General features: G+C 39.2%; 4 protein-coding genes across 10 annotated transcripts in view; 2 read left to right on the top strand and 2 right to left on the bottom strand.

Annotated features, from left to right (window-relative positions):
• Window positions 1-15898, top strand: part of LOC110851471 (plexin-B-like) — a 156332-nt gene extending 140434 nt beyond the window's left edge. The window contains exons 14-33 of the mRNA XM_035853117.1: window positions 8094-8228; window positions 9555-9668; window positions 9751-9839; window positions 9920-10253; window positions 10358-10693; window positions 10855-10932; window positions 11015-11254; window positions 11416-11500; window positions 11593-11683; window positions 11797-11845; window positions 11927-12060; window positions 12170-12518; window positions 12614-12673; window positions 12743-12896; window positions 12971-13171; window positions 13268-13667; window positions 13786-13967; window positions 14059-14261; window positions 14368-14431; window positions 14506-15898. Coding sequence (XP_035709010.1) covers window positions 8094-8228; window positions 9555-9668; window positions 9751-9839; window positions 9920-10253; window positions 10358-10693; window positions 10855-10932; window positions 11015-11254; window positions 11416-11500; window positions 11593-11683; window positions 11797-11845; window positions 11927-12060; window positions 12170-12518; window positions 12614-12673; window positions 12743-12896; window positions 12971-13171; window positions 13268-13667; window positions 13786-13967; window positions 14059-14261; window positions 14368-14431; window positions 14506-14528 — 3321 coding nt within the window. The 3' untranslated portion in view covers window positions 14529-15898. The remainder of the gene's footprint in view (window positions 1-8093; window positions 8229-9554; window positions 9669-9750; window positions 9840-9919; window positions 10254-10357; window positions 10694-10854; window positions 10933-11014; window positions 11255-11415; window positions 11501-11592; window positions 11684-11796; window positions 11846-11926; window positions 12061-12169; window positions 12519-12613; window positions 12674-12742; window positions 12897-12970; window positions 13172-13267; window positions 13668-13785; window positions 13968-14058; window positions 14262-14367; window positions 14432-14505) is intronic.
• A 188-nt stretch (window positions 15899-16086) lies between these two features.
• On the bottom strand, window positions 16087-21472 carry LOC110851470 (mediator of RNA polymerase II transcription subunit 25). The gene is made up of 10 exons (XM_022099247.2): window positions 20832-21472; window positions 20707-20752; window positions 20513-20637; window positions 20326-20441; window positions 20063-20230; window positions 19866-19969; window positions 18403-19782; window positions 17795-18089; window positions 17471-17712; window positions 16087-17395 (listed from the first exon to the last, which is right to left on the bottom strand). The coding sequence occupies exons 1-10, from the start codon at window positions 21020-21022 to the stop codon at window positions 16328-16330; spliced, it is 3735 nt and encodes a 1244-aa protein (XP_021954939.1). The 5' UTR covers window positions 21023-21472; the 3' UTR covers window positions 16087-16327.
• Window positions 21473-21743: 271 nt separating this feature from the next.
• LOC110850988 (UMP-CMP kinase) lies at window positions 21744-24422 on the bottom strand. Of its 6 annotated transcripts, none has more exons than XM_035853120.1 (6): window positions 24226-24422; window positions 23841-24053; window positions 23058-23254; window positions 22841-22987; window positions 22448-22762; window positions 21744-22341 (listed from the first exon to the last, which is right to left on the bottom strand). In XM_035853120.1, the coding sequence occupies exons 3-6, from the start codon at window positions 23148-23150 to the stop codon at window positions 22291-22293; spliced, it is 606 nt and encodes a 201-aa protein (XP_035709013.1). In that variant the 5' UTR covers window positions 23151-23254; window positions 23841-24053; window positions 24226-24422; the 3' UTR covers window positions 21744-22290. The 6 variants fall into 6 exon arrangements, with proteins under 6 accessions (XP_035709013.1, XP_021954298.1, XP_035709015.1 ...); XM_022098606.2 differs by having other exon boundaries at window positions 23058-23228; XM_035853122.1 differs by having other exon boundaries at window positions 23058-23157.
• A 227-nt stretch (window positions 24423-24649) lies between these two features.
• On the top strand, window positions 24650-26299 carry LOC110850989. 2 transcript variants are annotated; one of them, XR_004835166.1, is made up of 4 exons: window positions 24650-24781; window positions 25144-25297; window positions 25377-25777; window positions 25858-26299. XR_004835166.1 is itself a non-coding variant. In XM_022098610.2 (4 exons), the coding sequence occupies exons 1-4, from the start codon at window positions 25005-25007 to the stop codon at window positions 25915-25917; spliced, it is 687 nt and encodes a 228-aa protein (XP_021954302.1). In that variant the 5' UTR covers window positions 24712-25004; the 3' UTR covers window positions 25918-26299. The 2 variants fall into 2 exon arrangements, 1 of the variants encoding a protein (XP_021954302.1); XM_022098610.2 differs by having other exon boundaries at window positions 24712-25076.
• The last annotated feature ends 14 nt before the right edge of the window (window positions 26300-26313 follow it).

Raw genomic sequence — 26313 nt, 5'->3', positions numbered from 1 at the left:
TTTTATTATTACTTCCATCGGCACACCAAGCTCATTGGATTCGTTAGAGTTCGTTGTTGTGGTTTCTGCGTGTGTGTGTGTGTGGGGGGGTGGAATTAAGTGCGGCTGAGTGAGGGTGAGATTTGGTGATGGTGAACAATTGAATAGAGAAATAATGACACTCCATTTTATTTGCACTTGTCTTTATTTTCCGTCCTCGTATTTATTTTTCCTTCCCTCTTTTCCTTCCCTCAGCTGCTGTCTTGTGCTGTGCATAGTCTTCCAGGCAAGAAATGTTCATCTGCTTTCATAGATAGAAATGCTTCTCTGGGGAAGAAGGTCTGCAGAATCTGGTTGTTAAATATGGCATAGGAGAGAGGAGCTGATTTGGTTGCTGTCAAGGGTTATTAGACCGGTCTACAGCTAAAATTAATAAGGCGAAGCGTTTCAGGGATGCACTAAACTGGATATTGCGGGTGATAATTAGGTGACTTAACTAGTCAGTCGGTGCTACCTTGTTACGAGCGAGAAGGTTGTGTTTGGAGAGGATGAAATGAATTAACCAAGAACGCGGTAGGCAGACATAATAATGCGCCAGGAATGAATGGATGGTAGAATTCTTCGTGTTCGGAAGTTCTGTCGGTACATCGTTGGTTATGGTGTTCTCATTACCAACTCACTTTTATTTATTGCTGAAATTGACAGGTTTTCCCCTCTGTCTCCTTTCCCCACATAATCAACACTTGAGTTAGACTCGGCTCATCTCTTGTAGATATTTAACTGCTTCCCGTGTGTTGACTAGTTGATGGTCAATACTCACATGACAAGGCCAGGCACATGTGGTAGCGTCCTCATTATTGTATTCTTAAAGGCGATGCAAAAACCTAGAATTGTCAGAAATAAGAAAACTCTGTTCGATTTCAAACTTGCCGAGAATTGTGTCGAGAAAGGAGAATCTAGTTAAAGTGAAAGCTGACAAATCTGATGAAAATTTGAACTAAACATCAAATTTGAGTAGAAAATCAGAGAGTGCAATGGAAAAATATCGAAATATGATTTCTTTTCATTTTTCCATAATAACGCAGGGGAAATGGTATAGTCTGCAGATTACATTGCACCCCTGCTCCTCGTATTTCCTTCAAAGTGCTGCTTGATTTTGCCATTTTTATTGATATTTATGCACCAATACATAAAATAAGCGTATCGCTTTCTCTCTTTTGCTGGGGAGATTTACTTTGCATAACGGAGAAGAAATCAGTACTGTGGAATATTCCCCAAGAGTGAAAGGAAATAAAGAGCTGTGTTCTTTTTCCTGGTTTGGTTTGTGGTGGCTGCTCCCACATGGAGACTGGTGATAAGGAGATGGGAGTGTTATATTGTTTGCGATGGTAGTGCTCCAGCCAGTCCTGGGTCTGGAGACAGGCATCATTTTGAGGAAAAGGTAGTGATGAAGCACCACATCAAGGAAATTGCTTTAGCCCATCGCACTTTTGAGTTTCGCATTCCTGCGTCCTATTTCTATTTCCTATTTATGATTCCGTCTCCGTCCTTCGCTTCCTTCGCCTTGCACCAAACGCTTCTTAGTTCCAGCCCAGAAATGCACAACGCAACAACAACAACCACGGCCGACCTTTCAACCAATAATGCTAACTTGAACCTTAACATGCAACCGAGTTTCAGTCCTTAACCCGTGATGATACTATCTAGCACGGTCGGGTAGGATAACGCATAAGCACATTGAGCTGTTGAAAATCTTTGCACATGGATTTAAGGTTTTGCCTGTTTTCCTACCACCAACTTGGTCTTATGCATAGATACTTACGAAAGTTAGTCGGAGTGGAGATATTGACATTAAATATACTAATTAAGACAGGGCGCTACATGCAGACTTTGCATTTCAAACGAGTAGATAGCAGTCTTCTATTTTCTGAAAGCACCGCTAATCGCTCATTAAATCAAAGTCAACATTAAGCGTCTTTTCCTCGTCGCTTGTTAGCAAGATGAGCAACAGCAAATCGGCAGTGTTGCGTGCCGGTGGTAATGAGAAATTCTTTAGAAGTCATTCTTTGGGAATTAATGGCAGATTATAATTACTTGTAATCCGTTCGCAGTTTCGGAGGAGATGACTTTTAGCAAGAAATGTTATTAATCCCAGAAAATGTAACAAAAACCTTTTTTGTTTTATATTCATGAAGTACGTAGATACTCCTCCAGCTCTAACTTTTTTGATAACAAACAAATGCGCAGAGCTAAAAATCTATACTTTGAGATCGTCTGCACTCGAATGGAATGACATAACACAGTCAACGGAGTAGTAAACACGTAGTAAGTGGGGAGAAGACGAACAATAATACGTACCTAAAAAATACTTTGAAACTTGTTAAATAACCAAAGTTGACTTGGCTATGTAGACACGTACACAGGAAAGAGTTGGATATGTTGAAATCTACAATGCAATCCCAGCAGGAATCTTGCTGTTGTGTGTACCGATGACTCGGTGGATTCCATACTTTGAAACTACTGCCACTGTGACTTTTTATTGACGTGATCACAAAATTGTGCATCATTTTGGAGACGATGAACCAGTAGCAGGAGCTTTGTCTCTGACTCGAGCGAAATCTCATTAGCATTTCTGGAAAGGGTTAAAAAATAGGAATACGTAGAACAATTGAACACGTCTCCTGACTTTTGAGGATGGTTGTTGATGACTGAAGTCGTCGAGGCGTGAGTGCTCAGCAGCAACAATACATAAGATTATTTATTTGACCGGACTTTGTAACTATTTATTGTGTGATGCATGGCAATTTGTATGCAAGTCACATCACAATAATTGTGTTTTGAAATTAAGGACCACTCTTGTCCTTGTGCGTTATTTGTACATGTCTGCAATAAATGTAATCTTTCACCCTTGCTCTCGTGTCAAGAGGGATGACCATGCACATACATAAATTTGCTCTTACTCTGAGGATGAGTGGGAGTCTTGATCTCGAATCTTGGTCAAATCTCACATTCATTACTTTAATTTTTAGTAAAGGTTCCAATTTTCTGAACGTTAAGCCCAATTTTGGTCATTACGCATAATAATTGCATCAATGGTACAAAATACACAAGTCAAATTGGTGTCAGGTGCCTATTTATAAAGTGTGCTTAGGTGACAAAGAAGGATTTGTGGTTCTTTTCTGCTGGCGGTGGTGGTATAGGTTTCGGAATGGAGTTGAACTTTCACCAAGTGGTTAAGAGCAAGAGGTGCTTGTTCCATCAGTGAGATCGCTATTTGGCCAATCCATCTAAATCTCTGAAATCTCGGCTCTCCCTTGACAACGGCATTTACTCGCTGGAAGGAGGCTCGGAAACCCAATGCAAATTTAGAAGCAGTGTTAGCTTTGGATTCCAAAACAAAAGGTTATTTGTCATTTCCCGATGCAATTTCATCTTTCTTGGTGATGGTGGCTGTGTAGCTTGTCGTTGAAAAATTGGTCTCACCCGTGAACAATGGGATGGGCTCAGGTGTGGATTTCCAAGGCGGCGGCGGCCGTGTTGGTTTGCTTGCTTTCATGAAATCCTTTCCTCTGCTCAGAAAACTAAACCACTGACATTTGTATTAGTCACCAGGCCGAACTTTCCTTGCCTGGCTTTTCTATACGACTGCAATTTCTTGCTCAAAACGGCCAACATCGAGTTTTCCAGTTTGTTTCTCTCCAGGCTAATAAATGCAGCTTAGAAACCTTTCACACGCACGAACACAGATTGTCCACATTTATATTACTGAATGGACACCACCACCTCTTGTCAGTCATTTATCGTATTTATTTATACGGAACATTTTTGGCACGCGTGTTTTTCTGGGTCCACCACTCGATGGGACAGCACATGAATTCAAACATCATTCATAACTCGTTTGTAATTTCATTCGCGTCAAAATTTCTTTTAGGAGGGAAAGTTACAAAATATGTATTCCCGATTTCGGTTGGGCATGAAAATAATGTGGATGAGTTGAAGTTTATGTGGTAACACGGGAATCGGTTTACATGCAGCTACGCATTTGTATTTACCCCGCAAGCAAAGTCTGACAACCTTTGCAGGTAATTATGTTTGGACGGAGGGAAGGAATCATTGCTTCTGCTTATCTTTGAAAGGTGTCTGTGGCAACATTTGTCAATAATAAATAACCGGAATCAGTCATTTTATGATTTCTATAATTACGCCGTCTATCGGAGATGATAAAGCTCGTCACGTAAATGGTAGAAGGGAATTACGATGAATCCATTTCCACCCAACAACTATCGCCTGCCTGCGGAAGCCACATAATAATAATGTATTATAATTGTAATGGCAATGTTGTTGGGAAAGTTTGTTTGAGCAAAGTTGGCAAATTGATGTCCAAAATAGTTTGGGCTGCCTGTTGGCACCGGCAATCGTAGCGATGGGATATAAAACCTCGTTTCGGCTGGAGCGGAAAGATATATCCAAGAAAATATAGATGACGGGAGGCAGTCGGAGGAACAGCAAATGATAACAAATTGAGTGCTCGTGGATAAAAGCGGTCGCGGTGGTGGAGTTGTTATTACCCACTCTTTTGTTTCGATGAGTTCTTAATTATATCCAACTTAAATTTCGAAAATTTTATGATGCCCATTAATAACTGTTGTTTTATCCTCTGTTCCCGACAGTTCGTTTATATCATTTGCCTGATTCGACCCCTTTCGCCTTTCCTTCATAGTCCACAGCGTAGGCCTCAACTATGTATAACGACTTCTTATACATACTTTTACTCCTCACTCCGGTAGGCATACTTAACCCACAACCAGCTAAATACCAAGTCTGACTGGTGTGTTGTGGCACAATCGTTTAATTACTTTGGTCATTGAGTTTATCCTTCTATTTTTGGAATGATTCATTCCACGCCTTTATTTTGATTGCTCACTTTGGCGAAACAACATGCGTGTTATTTTCCACCGCATGTTTTTGTTGTCTTTATCCCCTTTCCAAGGTTGGCACCCACCAGCTCTGCTGCTCAGATAGGAAAAGTGCTTAAATTTGACCTTTCTCGCCGTCAATTTGAGTCTTTTTATATTATTCCAAAGTCATCCTTTGACTTTCCAGCTTCCCAACTCAAGATCCTTTTTGAGGGGGAGGCTTGAAGAGGAGACGACTTTCCGTGTAGTATTGATTTTCGTTTAATTGAAACCTTCATTTGTTTTCCTTCACGATGTGTTGCTGCTGCTGTGTCCTGAATGTGACGAGTACAAGTAGTTTAACCCGTGAAGGAGATGACATTGGCAGGAGGAGGAAGAGGGGTGAGTGGGTGAGAAACAACAACGCAGACGACGACGACCCCAACGTAGGCGAAAGATTGAAGGAGGCTGGATAGTACAAGACGCATTTAATGAGGTTTTCATTACTGGGCGCATAAAGAAAGTTGAGAGTTTTGGTATAAAGAAAGCCTACATATTTTGAGAGATTCGTGATGAAACATAGTTTTCAGCATCTTGAATCTTGATGCGGTTTAATTTTATACAACTTTCTACAATAATGTTGCTAACGATGTTCCTGCGTGGAGAACAAACCAGTCGAATAAAGTTCGATCATCATTAAGACGGAAAGAAGAGCAACTTTCTGTCTTAACAAGTATCTAGTCGAATAGCAAAGTAGTGGTTGTTGCGGCATGAATCATCTACGTGCTGGCGGCTTGGAAAATGGAAAAGGATCAATTTTTGTAAACTTAATAAGAGCTGTAACTAATTGGAATGTTTAACAATGTTCATAAATAGATCTGGGTTTACATATTTGTGTTCACTTCGATCAATTAGGCTTCATAAAGGAAGATGATGAAATGAGACTGATTGACCAGAAATCCATTTATTGACTTAATTGGCTTATGAATTTAATTTCGATGCAAATATCATTTTCAGATTACTCATGTCTATTCCTTAAAGTTGTACTAAATGTTTCCGAGCATTTCAACAAAGTTCAGTAGCATCGAGCCATAAAGGAATCAGATTCATTAATTCATCAATCATGAGTGTCAAAGGGATGTGTTTTATCCAATCTCCGGGACTCAGTCTTCTGGAACAAAGGGATGCACAGGGTAATCTACGTATGTACAAACCCATTATGCACGCTGACTACGGGCTGTGTTTCTTCTTACTCACTTGATCTTATCCCTCTTCTTTTAGATTTTTCTGTTTAGAAAGTGAGTAAGCTGTTCATGTCCTCCATGTTGTCGGAATCATCGCAAAAGTTGTTTTTTTTGGTAGGGATGAACCAGCAGATTTGATTTCGATTAAAGCTTTTCACGGGCGGATGGCGTAATTCGAAGATAAACAGGCAGCTGAACAGTTTGAACAACACCGATGAGCTAGCAGGGGATGGATGGGGTGATTTTCGTCCTTTAGTAATGTTCTGCTCAATGTTACGGATTCTGAGTGATAGAGAAGAAGAAGGGTTGATTGATACGCATAGTTGGAAACCAAGTATTTTGGAAGAAAACTAGCGTTTTGGACCTAGTTTCCGTTTCATTGCGTCTTAATTCATTCTCCGGCCTCTCCGTGATGATAGATTGAACACAGACGCTTCCAGTTTAAATCTGCTTCAGATCATTTAGATTTCGACCGAGTTAGTGGAGATAATAATGAAATAAGACAAGGGGCGAGAGAGAGACGGCAGAGGTGGGTGGGAGGTTGGAGGAGAGAAAGGCTGAGAAAAGTGAGTTATTGTACGTATAATTTATTATAATAACGTAACACCCTCTTCCGCTTCCGTCCATTTATCTCCAACGCTTCTCTCTCCCCCTGCCCACGACTCGTTTTAATCTCATCTTCCTCTCTCTCTAGCTAGCCAGCCAACTAACTAATCCTAAGACGGAGTCACTAACGAACTTGCCCTGTTTCCACTCTTCTTCAAAGTTCCCTTCATTTTAGGAAGAAGCCTTGATTACCATGCCAGACTGGGTGGGAGGCTTTATGAGAAGAATGCACTGTCCTGATTGTTGTATAGAATTGCACGACTCTAAAAAGATGATTAACATTTTACTCTGGTATCACATTTAAAAGGATTAAAATGTTGAAAAGAAAGTGGGAGAAAGCTGTTTGGTGTTGGTTTGGTGTTGAGGTGCAGCGTGTGTCATCATCATCTTTTATTCCTCGATTGTTGAATGCAAAGTTTACAGTTGGTTCGTTCTTCATACTTTGTGTCAAATTTATCATTTCGATGAATAATAGTAATAACAATGGTAATAATGGGGAAATGTGATTTATTAGTCGCTCTCGTCGCAGAGAAGGGTTAGTAATTGATGCATCACAGTTTGAGTGTTGAATAAATATCAGTTCGCGATGGATGAGGACATTCAAATAGTATTGCTGAACTACTTGGTGATTAATATCGCGTTCCGTCCTGGTTTTCCGTCGTATACATGCCATCACATTAACAAGGTGGGAGAGGAGAAAGTATGTACAAGTGCATAGTGACGAGGCATGTATCTATAGGACTATGAGGAAAAGCTACTAGGATCTACTTATTTCCGCCTCTTGAGAACTCCAGACCAAGAAAGTTGGGTTTGTTGTTGAGGAATTGTATTTGTTTGATTTGGTCTCGTGCCGCGTTGTTGCGTTGCCAAAGTTGTCGGAGTGGTGCTGGAGTTGACTTTCATGTCGGGGAGCGTGTGATTAATCATGACAGGTGAGAAAGTGACACGGGACTTTGTGAATGGGGTGGGTGTGGGTGGTGGTGGTGGTGAAAACATGCAACACATAACATCAACTAGTCCACCACTCGACTACCGTATCACGTCACCTTCTTCCTCCCTTCAACTCGGCGAACATGCTCATTCTCTGTACGCCACTTGTTTATCTCTTTCGGTTATTAATGGCTCGAAATGACATTCGATTAAACTAGTTATGAATTATTGGCCGGATGGACTTTAAATTGGACCATAATTTATGATTTGGATGACCCCAATATTTATAACGGTCCGACCCTATGTGCTGGTGCAGAACTACGAGTACTGACCATGCAACAATAACGTTCATCTTGCAATTTGGACATCCATCATGTGCACTGCGTAACCTGTGTATGAAATGAATGTATTTATAATGCATTATGTTTTCCTGTTTTAGATTAAACCACTGAGTGGACCAATTGAAGGAGGAACGCTGCTTACGATTGAGGGGTCGGACCTTGGTCTCAAACAAGAGGATGTTCGAGGCAAGATTCACATTGGAAATGTACCGTGCGAATTAGTCGACTACCAGGTAAAATCCGACGTATTTTGTTGTTTCATGATCTGTATATTTAGTACTTACAATTAGTTGGAGTAATCTCATTAGAATTTTGTCTTTGTCCAATGTGCATGTATCCTTTCTATTTTTTGAACTACATATATATACACAACTAACTACGTCGTACAATAGTGCAGCGACCCTGAATTAAATTAATATACACGGTTTTTAGGTTTTATTTCCGTCATTTCATCCAGTCGCCTCAATCTCAAACTGCGATTTGCAACTGTTTTTCTTCTTGCTTGTCCTGGAATAATTCTCTGTATTTGTGTCAAGCGACTATAAAGCTGAATCACATTCTGGAGGATTTGGCAGGGGAATTTCACTTTATTTCCACCAACCAACCATCTTCTTCTTATACGCAGCTAACTAAAGTTCGCTGCAGACAGACAGTAGACAAAAAGATGGAGAAAGCAAATGCACTGGTATTGGCCAGATACTTAATACAGAATATACACATATCATGCGCTACAAGAAATGAAAATTTACGTTTACCCTCGATTCGAAATTACTGAGCCAATGCATAGTAATTGGTTCCACTTTGTCTTTCATGATGGCACTATACTGGCTTCAACGTAAATCATATTGATAATCTCTTGTTGACATATTTCGGAATTTCATCCCAAGTTGGATCAAAACTGCTTCTCCATTTCTAAGAAACTGACAAAATCTGGCTGAAATCAATGGCTTCTCTCCGACCCGCAGGGGTATTTTAAGTTTAGCAAATAGTGTTGTACAGCCTGAAGGAAATATTGATGGTGGTGGTGGTGGTGCTCGGAAGGGGAGGGATGACCTCACGATGGTGGCAGAGACCCGTTTCTCTCCCCCAGGGCACCTTTCCTCATGGAACAAACGGATACTGTGTGAATTCGGATGTTTACATGAAAACTCTCTCGATCCGCTTTCTCCATCTGCCTCCGCTCTACTTTGAAACCTCGATACCCTTTTATATTTACTTTATTTCGCTCTCCTGGATTACTTTGCCACAATTTGTTATACTTAGGAGCGGATCGGACGGAGACATTTTCGCAATTGCAACTTTGCTGTGTGGGTTGTTTGCACACTTGAATGTGCAGACTTTTTTTATCTCTCTAATCCATCCATTTGGACACTTTTGTATTTGTAACAAAGTAAAAATCACAAAAAGCCAAGTCTTCTATTTTTAGTCCTGAATTTTAGCTGGAGGTTGTATTTATAAAAATACGCTTCCATTTCCTATATTGTTTTCAATGTTATTTGATGTCAATCCTCTGTATTTAGCGTTGAGTTTATACTCAAAATTTATCAATGCTAATGCAGGTATCCGTGAGAATTGTGTGCAGAACTGGAAAAGTTGATCGAGAAATGGACAGTCCAATCAAGGTTGGAAATTCTGTGGGATACACAAACTCTACGGTTTATTTTAGCTATAAGGTTAGCACATCAAAACATTTTAATTATTCAAAAAAAGAACTGCTATGAATATTTTGAAATATTTTATGCATGAAAATTTTAGGACATCCGAATTATTGGTGTGACTCCTAACAAAGGACCTCGAAGTGGAGGAACCCAGTTGACCATAATGGGTTCTCACTTGAATATTGGGTAGCTAATATTTTTATTTTATTTTGATGCTCGTATGTGTATGTTTATGCGCTTATTAATTTACCATGTTTGAATTATAGTTCCAGCGTTCGAGTGAACCTAAAAGATTATCCTTGCCATGTGAACTCAACCCACTCTTCCAGCTCAAGAATCACTTGTACGACTTCGCAAGCCATCATGAATGAGACAGTGGGCAGACTTCAGGTCATGGTAGACAACGCAGTCAGGGGTCTTCAGGATGACAACTTATTTCAGTACATGCCCGACCCAACCATTGTTGAAATCAAACCATTCAAAAGTTTTGTCTCTGGGGGTCGCATGATCACTGTGCATGGGACGCATTTGGATGCTATTCAAAGTCCTGAGATGGTCGTGTACACTGACCAACATTCCAAAACCATGTCGAACAGAACGGTAAGTCTTAAGAGTGGGACGACTGGGTACTTTTGCGAATGTTGTAATAATGGGCCATGTGATTTTACCGCACTGACTGAAACATTATATTTGCATATTTCTAGACATGCACGGTCATAAATTCAAGCCAAATGGAGTGCCCTTCACCCCCCATAAACTCGGACTGGGAACAACAGTTGCTTAGCGGAGTCAGTGTAAACTATGGAGCGTACACCGGATCTCGGAGAAACACTAGAGCCACTGTATCCGGAAGGCGAGCAGACAGAGGAGCAGAAATTGCGAAACGAGTGGGCTTCGTTATGGACAACGTAGAATCAGTGCTGAATCTGCAAAATTATCTTCCGGTGGACAAGTGTCAGTTGGTGTACGTCGAGGATCCTGTCGTCTACCCATTTCCAAATCACTTGAAACCGTACAAGGGGGACACACTAGTCATTGAGGTACGTAGCATGAACCAATTTCCGTCTTTATTCTCTCGTTCACTGTGTATACCGTGTGCATGTATATTCACGAATCCCAATTTTTCCTCTCTTCCCCACGTTTCTCATGCCCTATTCAAGGAGAATTAAGCTTAATTTGTATTCTACTCGCATTCTTGCAGGGAGAGCACTTGAACGAAGCTTGCGACGAGACCGACGTGACCGTGTCAATTGGTTCGCAAAAATGCAATGTGACCTCGGTATGTAGTAAAAAAAAATGTAACATTTACTTCAGTTTAATAAAATTGGAAATAATTTGTACATTTCCAACTGAATTTTCAGTTAGCACAAATGCAGTTAGTCTGCACTCCTCCAGAGTTTCAACCGCCTGGAAATGATGACCGGGGACTGCCCATGGTGACCGTCAAGGTGGGCCAGTTTCTCAGGTTTCAAGTGGGCTACTTGCAGTATGAGCTGATGAAAACCAACAATTTCCCTGTGGAAGCCTACTTTGTTGCTGCAATCGCTGCATTCATACTTCTCAGCTTATTTGCATTCATCGTCTTTGTTTACCGGAGAAAGGTGAGTGTATATAAAACTCTAGATTACAAATTTGCATTCCACGGTCGCCCTCCTACATTTTTGCCCATCTTAAAAACGATGCACCATAGAAGTTATTTTACAATTCTATAATAATATCATTATTTATGGTGCTCAAAATAATAAGTTGATGTTATTCACAGTCAACACAAGCAGAAAGAGAGTACAAGAGAATTCAGATCCAAATGGATACGCTTGAGAGCAATGTGAGATCCGAGTGCAAGCAAGGTGAATTTTAAGCTCATAGTTAACCTCATTTTCTTCTTGGTAGTGGATGAAAGGAGGAGAAATTTACTTTTTCATTCTAAAAATGTCCATAGCGTTTGCTGAACTACAAACTGACATGAGAGACTTGACTGTGGATCTGGGAGCTGCTATTCCAACGTTGGACCATAAAAACTATGTAATGCGGTAAGGAAAACGTACACAATTCGTATTTATGTATTATCGAGAAGTAGAATTTCCAAGTCGGAAATTGCAGGAGTTTACTAAGGAATGTAACTAAAATTACCCATATTTTTTAGGTGCTTCTTCCCCGGCGTCACGGAACATCCCATCCTCCGTGATCCAAAGGTAAGTCTTATACAATATATTTTTTTTCACCCGATTGCAAAGAGTTTTGAGAGTATAACATGGTTTTGTTTGCTTTCTTAGATGAGAATCAATGGATCTGCTACAAATTATGATGCAGCCATGAGTCAATTTGAACTTTTACTTAACAACAAATACTTTCTTCTGACCTTTGTTGAGACTTTGGAAGGTCAAAGGTCTTTCAAACTTCGTGACAAGTAAGGATTCATAAAACTTGAAATTTCTTTAAAAAAACAGAATCACTTTTGATCCAATTTTTACAAACTTACTCTTAAATCCTATTAATACTATTATTAAACTTTGCAGGGTTAATGTCGCATCGCTATTGATGATAATCTTGATGGGGAAAATGGAATATGCGACCGACATTCTTCAAAGTCTGCTACACAAACTTATTAACAAATCTGTCGGATCCAAACATCCTCAGCTTATGTTGCGTCGTACAGAAACCGTTGTTGAGAAAATGCTATCAAACTGGATGGCACTTTGCATGTACAACTATCTCAAGGACCACGTTGGACCATCTTTATTTTTGTTGTTTAAAGCGATAAAGTATCAAATAGAGAAAGGCCCAGTGGATTCTCTCACCCATGATGCACGTTACTCACTTTCTGAAGAACGACTTCTTCGGGAGCCCATTGACTTCTCAGTTGTGGTAAGATTGCGATTTTTAACTTTGTTGTGTTCCATGTTTTAAAATTTGCGAAGTATACAATGGATCCATGAAAATATGATTATTCTTATGTGCAGACAATTCATTTGGTACAAGAGGATCCTTATTATGAGAAAATCCCGTATCAATCATATCAGGTAATTAATCTTCAGTTGTACAAATTGAGTAAGTAATATATTAAATTATCACCTATTCCATAATTTCAGACCTTCCAGGTTGTGCAAGAAGAATTGGATGAAAAGATCCAGTGCAAAGTTTTGGACTGTGATACAATCACACAAGTCAAGTCCAAGATTTTGGATGCATTGTATAAAAATACACACTTTAGTCTCCGTCCCTCTGTCCATGATCTCGACTTGGGTACGATATTTCAAAATTCGTTTAAAAGTATAGTGTTAAAAAAACTTGAGACTAATTAACATGCGAAATTGTAGAATGGAGACATGGCCGCGGTGGACATTTGACGCTTCAAGATGAAGACTTGACCACAAGGGCGTCCAGCGGTTGGAAAAAGTTAAACACGCTTGCTCACTATGGTATCAAGGACTCTGCAGTTATGTCCCTAGTCGCTCGTCCTAACGATTCTTATTCAAATACGATGAGTTTGTGCAAGAAGCCATGCAACTATCACACATGTAAGTCTCGCAGTCTCTCGTTGTCTTGTTACAATATTCGTAACGGTTATTTCTGAGTTGGGACTTTTTAATATCGAACTTTTCATCTTGGTACAGATTCTGGAGCTTATCTTAATAGCAGTATGTCCCCCATGGTCGGAAATGGTGTGAACATGGGGATGGGAATGAACATGACTTTGGGCAACTCGAACCACAGCAGTCGAGATTGTCCAACCTACCATCTCGTTAAACCTGTTGAGGACCACGTGTCTGGAAAGGACCAAAGAATCAACGACAGGGATCGGGCTCACAAAGCCATCCCAGAAATATTTTTAACTCGTCTCCTCTCAACAAAGGGAACCATTCAGAAATTTGTTGATGACTTTTTCGATTCAATATTCTCAATCAATGACTCGATCCCTCCTGCTATAAAGTGGTTGTTTGATCTCTTGGACGAAGCCGCGCGACGCCACAATATTGTTGATCCTGAAGTTGTGCACGCATGGAAGTCCAATAGGTAAGGATGAAGAAATAATAATTGCTGACACATAAAATGAATGTTTCTGTTCTGTTTCAATCCAACTTTTTTGGTTCAACTAACTCATGGCATATTGTTATTTTATCAAATTACGCAGCTATCCATTGAGATTCTGGATCAACTTTATTAAGAACCCCGACTTCATTTTCGACGTTGAAAAGACGCCAACGGTGGAGGCGAGCTTAGGAGTGATAATGCAGACAATGATGGACTCTTGCGCCACGTCTGAGCAAAGACTTGGAAAAGACTCTCCGTCCAGCAAACTTTTATTTGCCAAAGGTAAATGTCGTTCATCATTTCATTAAAAATATTTACATATTTATTAATTCAGGTAATGTGGTACAATGATTAATTGGTTTTCCATATTCAGATATTCCACATTATCGAAACTTGGTTTCGAAATTCTATGCGGACATTAAAAACTTACCACAAATATCGGACCAAGAGATGAACTCTGCCATGCAGCAACTTTCAATGTCACATATTGCACACTTCGACCATGCAGCAGCACTCAAAGAATTGTACATTTACGTTACGCAGTACAACAATCAGATTCTTGAGGCGTTAGAAATGGTAAGCAATGTTTTTTTTACATCTATAAAAAAACTTTGGTTCTATTTTCGAATCCATTTATTTTCATTTCACATTCTTAATTAAATATATTCTTATTTAATTCCAGGAGCCATACTGTAAGAAAATGCATTTGGCCCACCGTCTTGAAAACTGCGCATGTACCCTCGAAGGTATTTTTGAGCTACTAAAATTAAAATTCGTCTATTTAATGCATTAATTTTATTCCTAAATTTAAAATTAACAGGGGAAGAAACATCGCTTTGCTGACAATTAAATTCACCTCCGGTACCAGTGTCATCCTCATCTAACTGTGATAGCCCCACAAACAACTACATGTACCACACGCTTCTGCACAACAATCAACACTCTTACTACAAGAACCACAGCCAATCTTCACAACCTGGTTCTCTCCACCGTTCAACTGTGTCAATGAATAAGGGAATCGATCACCATTACCCGACGCAGTTAACAATGTACTCACAATTGTACAACTAAAAAATAAGAGTTAAAAAGCGTATCGTATTTTTACTTATTAAAAAAGGATGACACAAACGACACCACTGTAAATATTTACAGTGGTTTATAGTACCGAAGGTGAATTCAAACTTGAATTTCGAAATATATTTCTACGGAATCCATTGTAGCCAACGTCATTGCACGTATCAAACGTGATGCGTGCAATTTGTCCTAACTACTGTGCCTCAATTACATAGTGATAGTCTCTCGAACGTTAAGATGATATGATATTTCGACGATAAGATTCCTTGTGACGAAATTGGATATTTAGTAGAAGAAGCATAGTCTACATATATATAGCGATTACGTATTAATAGTGAACTTAAGTGAGCTATGTCTGTCATCGTCATTTAAGTATTATTACCTCGTCGACTCCCTTAATTTTTCCTCAGTGTTATATTTTCTCGCCGTCCCATCCAGATTTTTATTGCAACTTTAATACTTGACATATTGTTTTTTTTCTATTCCTCTCCTACATATATGATAAGTCGTTTAACTTTACTATATACCTCTCAAGGTGTGTAAGACTGATGAGTCTTTTATACAATTACTTATGGATGTAGGATGATTATTATTATACCGCATACGGTTATAACGTTTATGTGCAGTACACTATAGAGAGTAGTAGCAGTAATATTTGTCATCTAGCTAATCTAGCTAATAATCGTATTATTATAAGTTTCAGCTCCTCCAGTCGTCTTTATATATGGTAGAAATTTATGGCTTAAGGTATTTTATGTGCATGTAAAAGGTAAAGGGTGCTGGAAATGTTGATTTTTGTGCAACATGGGTTATTTATTATCTAATTCCCTGGAATGTGTTGCACCCCAAAAACCATTTTTTTTAAATAGAATTATAATTAGATTAATCAGTCGCATTACATCCGCATTTAAGTGACTCGTATTCTTTTTAGGTGTGTGGTACATAATAATCAGTGGATATTAATGACTATAGATATTAAACGGGACGAAGGTACTACTTGTTGGCTACTGATCATTATGATACTGATAAATATCCAACTCTTTGTTAATTAACTACTATCTGCTACAGTTTTTATGAACTGCTAGTCTTTATTATTATAATATTTATTACGGCATTAAAATGTTGAATGAAGTATGAAAGCTGATGTTGTGTATGAATCATTTCGCATCTTTAACTATTCATGTCGAACAAGCCACATTGCACTGAATTCTGTCAGTGGCAGGATGAATTTATTTTTTTATTTTACTGTGGGTCGCTCTGACTTTAAAATTCAGTATGTGTTATTCAAAATGTGCTGCAATTAAAGGCAAGAGTAAAGTGTGGCAAGTTTACGTGCAAAATAGTAACCTTTATTGTCGGCGAGTAAACTTTGTCCAAAGATTATAACATAAGTAATAATTGTAGTACTTTTATCAAGTTCTTCTTCGGCGATGTCCATGAAATTGTCACAACATATTATTAGTCCATAATACATAATACTACCTACATCTCTTATTTCTAGTTATATATTTAATAACATGTACAGAATGGTGTTCCCTTCGTATACCAAAATGGAAAGAACTAACTACTTATTTGAGTAAGTCTAGTATTCCTACATCCTCAAATTGGTTAACCTGACCTCCTTGACTTAGGGGGCCACCACCAGGCATCTGGCCTGGAACTTGTCCAGGGATTCTTTGCATCCCTTGCATCTGCATATTCTGCATTCGATAATTGGGCCCAGCTTGTTGTTGAAGTAAATGACGCAAGCCAGGATTCCCTTGTGCCACTGAAGGTCTCATCATCCGCATTTGTTGACCAGCATTCTGAGGGGTCATCATTTGACGAGGTATTCCTTGGATTTGCGGAGGTTGTTGTTGTTGCTGCATTTGTTGATGCATTGGTTGCTGTTGTTGACTGACCTGCATCGGTGGCGGCCCACCCCCTCCGCCTCCCATTTGTTGTTGCTGAGTTGCAGGTGGACCTCCTGGGAGGCCAGGAATGCTGTGTAGTTGCTGATATTGAAGTTCGCGTTGTTGCGCCTGCTGAAGGGTTTGCTGTAGTTGTTGAATCTTCAAGAGATTCTGTTGCCGTTCAATTTCATATAAATCTGCACTAGTGGAATCAACGACATTTGAATTTGTTTGTTGTTGTTGTTGCTGCTGCTGTTGCTGAATAGTGTTATTTAGTTGTTGTGCCATTTGCTGCAGTTGCTGTTGTTGAGGTTGGTGTTGCTGCTGTTGGGGGATTTGTGGTTGATTTTGGCTCAATTGTTGTGCGAGGACTGGATTTCCTAACACTGGTTGTGTCTGACCCAATTGTTGTGCAAGCGTTGGCATTTGCCCACCGCTTTGGTTGCTGATGGGTATTCCTATAGGATTTTGCTGATTGGGCTGACCCATGGTCTGCTGCTGGGGAGGTGTGCCTGGCATGTTAGGTAACTGGTTCCCAGGTAATGGTGGAAATCCTTGTCGCATAACTGCTTGTTGATTTTTTTGTTGTTGAATAACTTTCCTAATTCGATCAACAAATCCTGCCTGATCGTTGGGGATGAAACCCAAGTACGCATGCCTTTCCTTGCTGTACAGCAAAATTAGGACTTTGATGGTGCATGAGGGCTGTTGCATTCCAGCACCAGTAAAGTGGACACAGCCAGCCTGTTAGTTATTAAGAAATATTATTATATGCAATAACAAGGCCATAATATTTGAGAAAATAATATGTAAACGTACAAATCCAGAGTCTAAAACTCTCGTCAAAGAAGTCAAGGCATCACAATTCTGCAGTATGAAGAGCACTGTTTTTACGTCCCGGAAATAAGTTCCACCCAAACTCCCCACGATAGCTTTTGGAATGAGCTGCATTATCAATTTCTGTGGCCATCCATCTCCTTTAACTTCCGGTTCTCCATTAACAACATTTGCTGACACTTGGCATGGAACTTGGCGAGGAATCTTTTGGCCTTCTGGTGGTCCTACAAATATCACATCCACAAACCCATAAAAAAACGCCTGAAGAAACATGATACTCGTTTTTGCAGTATATGAGATAGATACCTTTTTGCTTTTCATGCCATTCCAATAATCCTGACCAAATAACTTGTCTCTCTTTGGGATTTTGATTATTGGGGGCCGCTGCAATTGGCACCATTTGTGGAGCTGTTGGACCACCTCCGGGAACGGGAACTGTAGTTTGTGGAGGATTTTGCAATTGTGCAATTAATGTAGAATTTGTTGGTTGTTGCTGTTGCAACGTTGAAGACGTAAGACTAGACGTTGGTCCAGGAGTGGAAGACTGTGGCGTTGGTTGTTGGGGTTGATTTTGTTGTTGCTGCTGCTGTGTTTGATTTGCCTAGAAAACAATCATTGTTAGAACCAGAGAAAAAACCAAGAATATTTTTTGTAGCATGATGATATTTTTTTGCTATTAATATTGATTAGCTCGAATTCCTCGTGTCCGTTAACGAGTATTTTTGCATAAATTGATGCTAATTAAAGAGGAGTCGCTCCTCCATTGAAGAACGTAGTAGCACCATTGGTATCGGATAATTTGTACCGCAAAATGGTGTGAAAAAATTGGGGGAGCAAAAATTGTGTACCAATTTGTCCACTCATTCGCACCATTGGTGAAATTATTATTACTAAATGTTGAAACGGTTTATTACCATCATATTTTGAAGTTGTTGTTGTTGCTGTTGTTGTTGCTGCTGTTGTTGTTGTTGAATTTGTTGCATTCGAATTTGCTGTTGTTGTAGAGCCTGCGCCTGCTGAACCGCTGCAAGGGGATTGTTCCATCTTTGTGGTTGCATAGTATTTTGCATGGCATTTTGTCCCAGGGGGTTTATTTGTTGTCCCATTTGCCCAATTTGTCCAGGATTAAGATTTTGTTGAGCCATTTGCTGCTGATTTAATTGTTGTTGCTGTTGTCCAATTTGGATTTGTGGCTGCCCCATTTGCTGTTGCGTATTCATAGGTTGCTGTTGATTCAATTGTTGAGGGATCAACTGTTGTTGGGAAATTTGTGGACTATTAAGCTGTCCTCCTCCCACCATCTGAGCAGGGTTAATTGGCTGACCTAATTGCTGTTGTTGGTTTAGTGCTTGATTTAACTGAGGGTTTAACTGTGGATTCAAATTGCTTAATTGTTGCTGTTGTTGGGTCAATTGTTGCTGTTGGTTTAATTGTTGTTGTTGATTAAGTTGTTGTTGGTTTAGCTGCTGATGTTGCTGGTTTAATTGCTGCTGCTGGTTCAATTGTTGCTGTTGGTTTAATTGTTGCTGTTGATTTAATTGTTGTTGTTGGCTTAATTGTTGCTGTTGAGTTAATTGCTGTTGTTGGCTTAATTGTTGCTGTTGGTTCAGTTGTTGTTGCTGGTTTAACTGTTGCTGATTCAATTGTTGCTGATTTAATTGTTGCTGTTGATTTAGCTGCTGTTGCTGCTGGTTTAATTGTTGCTGATTTAATTGTTGCTGTTGGTTTAACTGTTGCTGCTGCTGACCTAATTGTTGATTTAAATGAGAGTTTAATGGTTTCTGCATCCCTGGAAGAATTTGCTGCTGCTGCTGCTGTTGGATAGGATTTTGCCCTTGGTTGATAACAATTGGATTCTGTTGCTGTTGACCCAGCCCTGCCGGCCTCATTCCTCTTAGGCGAATTTGCGCATTAACAGAACTGGGTGGATTGAAACCAGGTTGGATACTTGTTGGAGGTGTGGGGGCTTGAGGAATATTGAAGCTTTGTTGTATTGGCTGTTGTTGGTGATGAGGTAAGGTCTGAGGGTGGGGCTGTTGACTTAATAGTTGGGGTTGAGCGCTATTGTTGACCATGATTTGTGGAGGGACAGGTCCTGGTGGTGGAGGTTGAGGTTGTTGCTGTTGAGATTGTTGAGGTATCTGCTGATGCTGGGGAGGAGTGGGGGCAGGTGGGGGTATCTGACTTATGCTGGAAGTGGGGGTGGATGCCGGTGGTGGTTGTTGTGGAGTGTGAGGTGGATTCAGTATAGGTGGATCTAGCGGGGTAGCTTTCGTGGGTGTAACTGGCCGTTCCTAAGAAAATGGAAATCATTCATTTTAGGATATGGTATCGCAATTGTGAAGCTGAATCTGATTGAAGTGAGCACTATACGAACCTGGAGATGAAATCCGTTCAACAATACTAAATGCCTGGGATCACGAGAATACGTCTTTTGCAGCGATGATTCACCTCCAGCTCTTTCGAATAGGTTTATAAGGGCTGCAAAAAAATACAGTACCAATAATGAAATATTCACACAAAATTTGTTTTTTTTAGAAAAAAAATATAATGCTTTTCGAGTATAAGACAAACCTGGAATTTTTCTAGGTGAAAATATTGACAAGTGAATTCCATTTTCCGACATGAATGCAGCCAGTTGTTCCGCCGTAAGGCCACGATATATATTATTTTGTCCGACTGCTTCAGTTACTGGCAATCCGTACGGTTTACAATTGCAGACGAGAACAATGTGCTTTTTTGCTGTTGAATTACACATACATACGATAATTTTAGAATTGAGCAATATGGCAACATTTTTTTCTCTCTCATTACTACTCCCAATTATAAAATCTTACGTATTGTAGAATCCTGAGAAGCAGCCCTGAACGCTTGGAGGTCTTGCAAACCTTGCAACGCAGTAGCAAGTCCTTCCCCCACATGCGACGCAGCCTCGCCATAACCTCCACTAAACCTGGCCATTAAAAAATGCAAATTCAAACCAATTCCTCCCAAGTAGTTCAACAACAACGGTACACAACTTACTGAATCTTGTCGATGATGCTCATCAACTTCTGCGGCGTCGTGATCGGTCCATAAGCTTCAGTCAATAAGGCCGGAAGAATATCCGATGAGTGGAAAACGACCAGTCCAAAAAGTGTAAAATTGCTCTAAAAAATAAATACCGATTTATTCGACTGTATCGGCACACCAGTTAGAATTTATTATTTTAAACTTACATCCGACCCACAATCCCTCTCTTCAATGTGTCCCCCATTAAAACACCTAAAATATTCATATCATTAACTCTCTCCCTTCATTTAACATTTCACCATAAAACTTTAAAATACGAAATAAGACTCACTCCAAGGCTGGAAAAATGTAAGTCTGCTTCAGTTCATTCAGATAAGCTCCGCAAAGTGCAGTGCCTTCCACCACGAAGACGACGTCGTTGGGCGGAGAACAAAGTGAGGAATTGCTGCTGGATAACTTTCCCTGAAGTCCTCCACCTCCTCCAACACCTCCACCGCTAATCGGCTTTCCTAGCACAACCATGATATTTTTTCATCTAATGTTAACCAACTCGTAAAATTATAACCAGTCAAATCCCATCACAAAATCTTAGTGGTGACTTAATCTGCTATTCGCAATTCCTGACAATTAGTCCAATTAGCACAATTAGTCAAGATATAGTGTTAAAAAACGTTGTAACCGCAACAACTACACTATTGCGAAGTCTCTATTATTCTCTTTTTTAATATCAATGAGGTTTTTTTAAAAACGTTCCAAACACGAATTGTGGCCAACTTTACACATTGGAGACTGAATTAAGAATGAAATGACCTGTCGTTTTTTAAGGGTATCACAATTTTGAGATGGAAGTTAAAACGTAGAGAAAATTTCGACTCTTTCTGATGTGTGTATGTACATTGTACATATAATGTTGCCGATTAGAGCTGTGTTAAAAGGACGAGTTGCGTATAAAACGCATTGCATTGCATTACAGCATTGGTGTAATGGCAACAGGAGACTCGCTTAATACCACAAAAAAAGGGTTTGCTTATAAGAGGTTTTAAGACTTGTTTTTGGTTGGTTAATTCCACGAAATAAATTCCTATTTATACAACATGTATATTTATCATTTCCATGAATTCACTCTTCTAATGATGTTGGTAAATATGGTTTCAAACATATGCTATATCTTATAATGTCTCTCTCTCACTGGTTTCAAATGAAATTATTCATGCCATTTCATATGCAAAATGAATGTTGTTGCTTTTCATTATTATACGTTTTTTAATTTTTGAAATTAATTTTGACAAATAAATAGTACACTGATACTCTAGTTACATGGCTTAAATAATTGTTTGTATTATTGGCATAATATATTTTATATTTCCCTTATAATTTGTCTCTACTTGGAATATTTATATGTAGTATTATAGTTCTACTTTTGAATCGTTGCTTGATGATGAATAATAATAATATATATAGGATATCGAGGGGTTAAAAGATAGGTCAAGATTGCGATATTTTTCTACTACAGACTACTCTAATCCTAAGGTACACTCAGCATCACGATAGGTATTTAGGACAGGACTCATATTGGAATCAAATGTGATACTACTTAATTAAGCAAGTTTTCATCAAGCAAGTGAGTATAAAAAAGTTCCTCAAAGTTTTGTTTTTTGGAATCTAGCAACAATTGTCCGCGTCCTCAGTAAGTACGTCATTAGATACGTTGAAAATGAAAAAAAAACCTCTTGTGGCGGTAAAGAGGAAGTCATTGCTAGTTGGAATATGCTGCTGGATTTAGTCATAAGTTATTGGTTGTTGAGAATTCCGTTGAAAATTGTTTTGACCTCTCCAAAGACCTGGAAATTGTGTTAAAATTGGATCAAAATTGAATTGTTGAATTGATTTGAAGGATAAATTTAGGAATTTCGTGCATGCAATATTCTTATCCGTGGAAAAACTCACCTGCTCTGGATCCAGGGCTGCATTCACTTTGCGGACCAAACTTTTCTCATAAAAGTGGTTGACTATCGGCATGGTGTCATTTACATAGGTGTTGACCCGTTTCTTCAAGCTCTCCGGGTTATCATCTGATCTCCCACTGCCGGCCTGACCGCGAGATAAACACCGTTCGACACAGACCTCTTCAGGAGCGTCGAAAAAGAGGACAAAGAGAACATTTACTTTGTCCGACATCTCCTTCTCCCAACCTTCAAGATTGTTTTGGTTGCGAGGAAATCCGTCAATGAGGAACAGGCTGGAACCACTTTCATTCATCGCCTAGAACCCAATTACACCAAAATGATGATGATTTCTTGACACTGATAAGCCTTACTTATCTGTATGTAAAAAACTCACCCTTTCAATGAGGGAACAGGTAATTTCGACCGGAACAATCGTCCCGTCTCTTATGTGTTTCTCGATCAATTCCCCATACTCTGAGCCAGGTTTGTTTCTCTCTTCTCGAAGAAGGTCGCCAGCCGAGAGGTGGACAAAGCCAAAGGACTGTACGGCGATTGGTTTTTAATTACCGTAACAAATAATTGCAATTAAATGCACAGAGAGGAAATGTTACCTCTACAATTTTGGAGCACTGTGTCCCCTTCCCGGCTCCCGGACCACCGAGAACAAAGACCACATTTGGCAATTTTTCACTTACTGCAACCATCGTTTTGCTGGGTGGAATGGAATTTAAAATTTTATTTAAAGTTTCTCGAGCCGAATTAGTGTAATGATTTTCTGAATTCTGTGGTAGGGGTGGTAATCCGTATCCTAAATTAACCGATCCGTAGGATAGGATCGGATAAATACAGGATCGGATCGGATCGGATTTGCTCGCTTTAGGATCGGATCGGCTCCCGGTTCTACTTGAAATCCGATACGATCCGATCCTAGGATCGTAGGATATCCGCGGATGATATGTGTGAGACACCTTGTGTCTAACTATGGAAAAACTTTACCAGCTGCTTTTCTTTATTTATTGGAACGGTTTTTGGTGAGTTCATCACATGGCGTACATTACCCGAATGAGCCGAATTATCCTATTATTTTACACCAGTTATTTTTGTTTTGGCGTTCAAATTATTCAATTTCCTATGATTTCAACGCCAAAACAAAAATAACTGGTGTAAAATAATAGGATAATTCGGCTCATTCGGGTAATGTACGCCATGTGATGAACTCACCAAATGTGAAACGAGTTTACATCGGATGATCCGAGGATCCTGTGCGATCCTAGGATTTCATCGGTTCGGATCGGATCGGATTGTCTGATCCTCGGATCCTTTATCCGATCCGTGTGAAAATCCGATCCTATCCGAGTTTTTACGATCCTAGGATAGGATCGGTTACGGATTACCATCACTATTCTGTGGTATTTTTATAGGAAAAAGGCGAGAATGGTGGTGAATTGTGTAATTTGCGTTTTCAAGGCAGCGAGTAACCGTTGGTACCAAAAATGCTGCACCACTACGATCAGAAAGAAAGTCGCGTCTTCCAAGTATATTTGTTCTAATTAGTGTCCTACAATTTATTGGTAATATTTTCGCGAGAATTTTCAGATGTCCGGTAACTGGAACATTAAAGCACATTGTATTTTATTATACTGTCACAGATAATACTTTGGCTATGCGGAAGACTATATACTACATCACAAATCAAAAGACGGTTTTTCTTAAGAGTACATATAAATACAATGCAAAGACAAAAAGCAGGTTTATCTTTAATAAGATGTAAAAACCAACCTGAAAACGTGAGAAATTATTAAGATCCAGATGCGGCTGATGGTTAGTATGAATGTATATATGCACGTTTAAACGTGTCAAATCGTCTCATAACAAGGAGTTGGAAGCTGCAATGCTCATTAAATCTCGATATTTTATGTGATCTCACAAAGGATGAGCTTGTATATTATGCTTACTCTTCACATAGACTAAACATTGGACTCGTTTAAACCGGAGAATACATTACCATCACAAAATGTAGTTGAAATCTGTTAACTCTTTCTCCTATTTTACACTCTGTGGTGAACTGAGCCGTTTAAAAGGGATTCCATTGCTTTGTAAAGGGGTTATTCATTCCAGGTGAAGAATGTACTTGTAATCACAAGACTCAAACTGCGCTAAACTGGTCGGCACTTTATCGGGATTTTCATTCAAAGTTTCAATGCATGGATGGATGCAGATAGAAAAGAAATAGTTTGAAAGGAAGAATGAGAGGCCATACGACGAAACCAAGACATCCGAACTCGACCCCGAATCGGGGACATTCGTAGAAGGATAGTTCTCAGATCTAGTAAAAGTGGGTAATTCTTTTGCTTGTGACGAAATACTAAAATAATTTTGCTAATATCATATATTTTGTAAATACTTGATAGTAAATATGGTATCAAATAAATTGTACTTAAAAAATCTGCGCTGGCCTTGGATATAATTATGAATAAAGATAGAAAGGATTGAGAAAAAACGTAACAAAAATACATAGGTGTTCAAATTTATTATTATTTGGTTAATATCTCAATTTCATGGCTAATAATGAGTGGTCAAATTCCCGAGTTTTGTTTTCCGACATGTTTTCATTTAGTTTTGAACCAGAGGTAAAATGATACAAAGGAAATAAATTTGTAATCAGCCAGAGGTAACTTGATCTGATCTGATTTTCAGATTTTGACATTTTTGTGGGGAATTTGCGCAAAGAAAGCGGATGGAATTCAACGTGATTATCGATATTTACTTCCAAGCTCATCATCCCTCTTGCAAATTTTTGTTCCTCATTCACCCGAGCGATCCAATTTTTTATCGTTCCTGAAAAACACGAGTATTTGCAAATATCATAAATAATTTCACATTGAATTGCTCATTTTGACGTGGGTTGACTTTGCATATATTTCTTGCAGTTACTACCGGGAGGTCCGTCGTCCTTGTTGGGTTTTCTTCGTATGGGGCGTTTAAAGTACTGCAAAAACTACGTTATGAAGGACTCGTGGGAATAAAAGACTCTGTAACGCAGTTTGCAAACTACTTGACAACTCCAAAAAACCTCACAACGTCCAACGGTTTGGAATTAGCTTTAAGAACAACAGTTCCAAAATCCAGTGTGATTCCGAGCAGCAGCAACTTGGCGACAAGACCTTCCGACCTTTCTCTCAGTAATGGTGGTGATTCGAGTAATGGTACTTCTCACGCCAATACACTACACAGTAGACTGAATGAAATAAATGTGCCTGCTGACCATTTTTCGGTCACTCCAATCAATGGGGAAATTGCGACAGGGGATGAAGACATGCTAGAAGTTCAGGTGAAATGATTTATTGTTTAATTTCATGTGCCAGCATTAGAAAAATTCAAGTATGCATGATTTTTTTTCTTCATTTTCAGGGTCAATATTTTGGTCCCGTGGATCAAGGGATTGAGACGTTTAATCCTGAAATGATATAAAATTTTACCTGAAGGATCCTTGGACACATTTGTGATCTCTCTCTGGCTGGCACGATAATACGTTGAATGAAAATTGAGACGTGTTCAAAAGTCTACTTTATTTTTGCCAATGTCCTCTCCAAGTGCTTTCACAGTCGATCATCATGCCACTTAATTAAACAATTGTTATTTTGTGTTATTCACATTTCATCTAGTCAATACTACTCGAGTTCCAAAAATATTGTGTTTTCTTCTGCCAACTTTCACCATTCGATGAAATTGTTATGGTTCCTTCAAGTTATTTTTAAATTCTTGTATTTATCAGCGCGACATGACGATAATTGTTAAATAAGGTGGATATATTAAATGCAATGTATTTCAAATAAATTAAAACTAAAATGAATTGGTATGCAGTAT

Source organism: Folsomia candida, unplaced genomic scaffold (genome assembly GCF_002217175.1).
Source record: "Folsomia candida strain VU population unplaced genomic scaffold, ASM221717v1 Fcan01_Sc006, whole genome shotgun sequence".
Classification (NCBI taxonomy): Eukaryota; Metazoa; Arthropoda; class Collembola; order Entomobryomorpha; family Isotomidae; genus Folsomia; species Folsomia candida.
The sequence above is the reverse complement of the archived record's forward strand: the minus strand, read 5'-3'. Positions and strand labels throughout refer to the sequence as shown.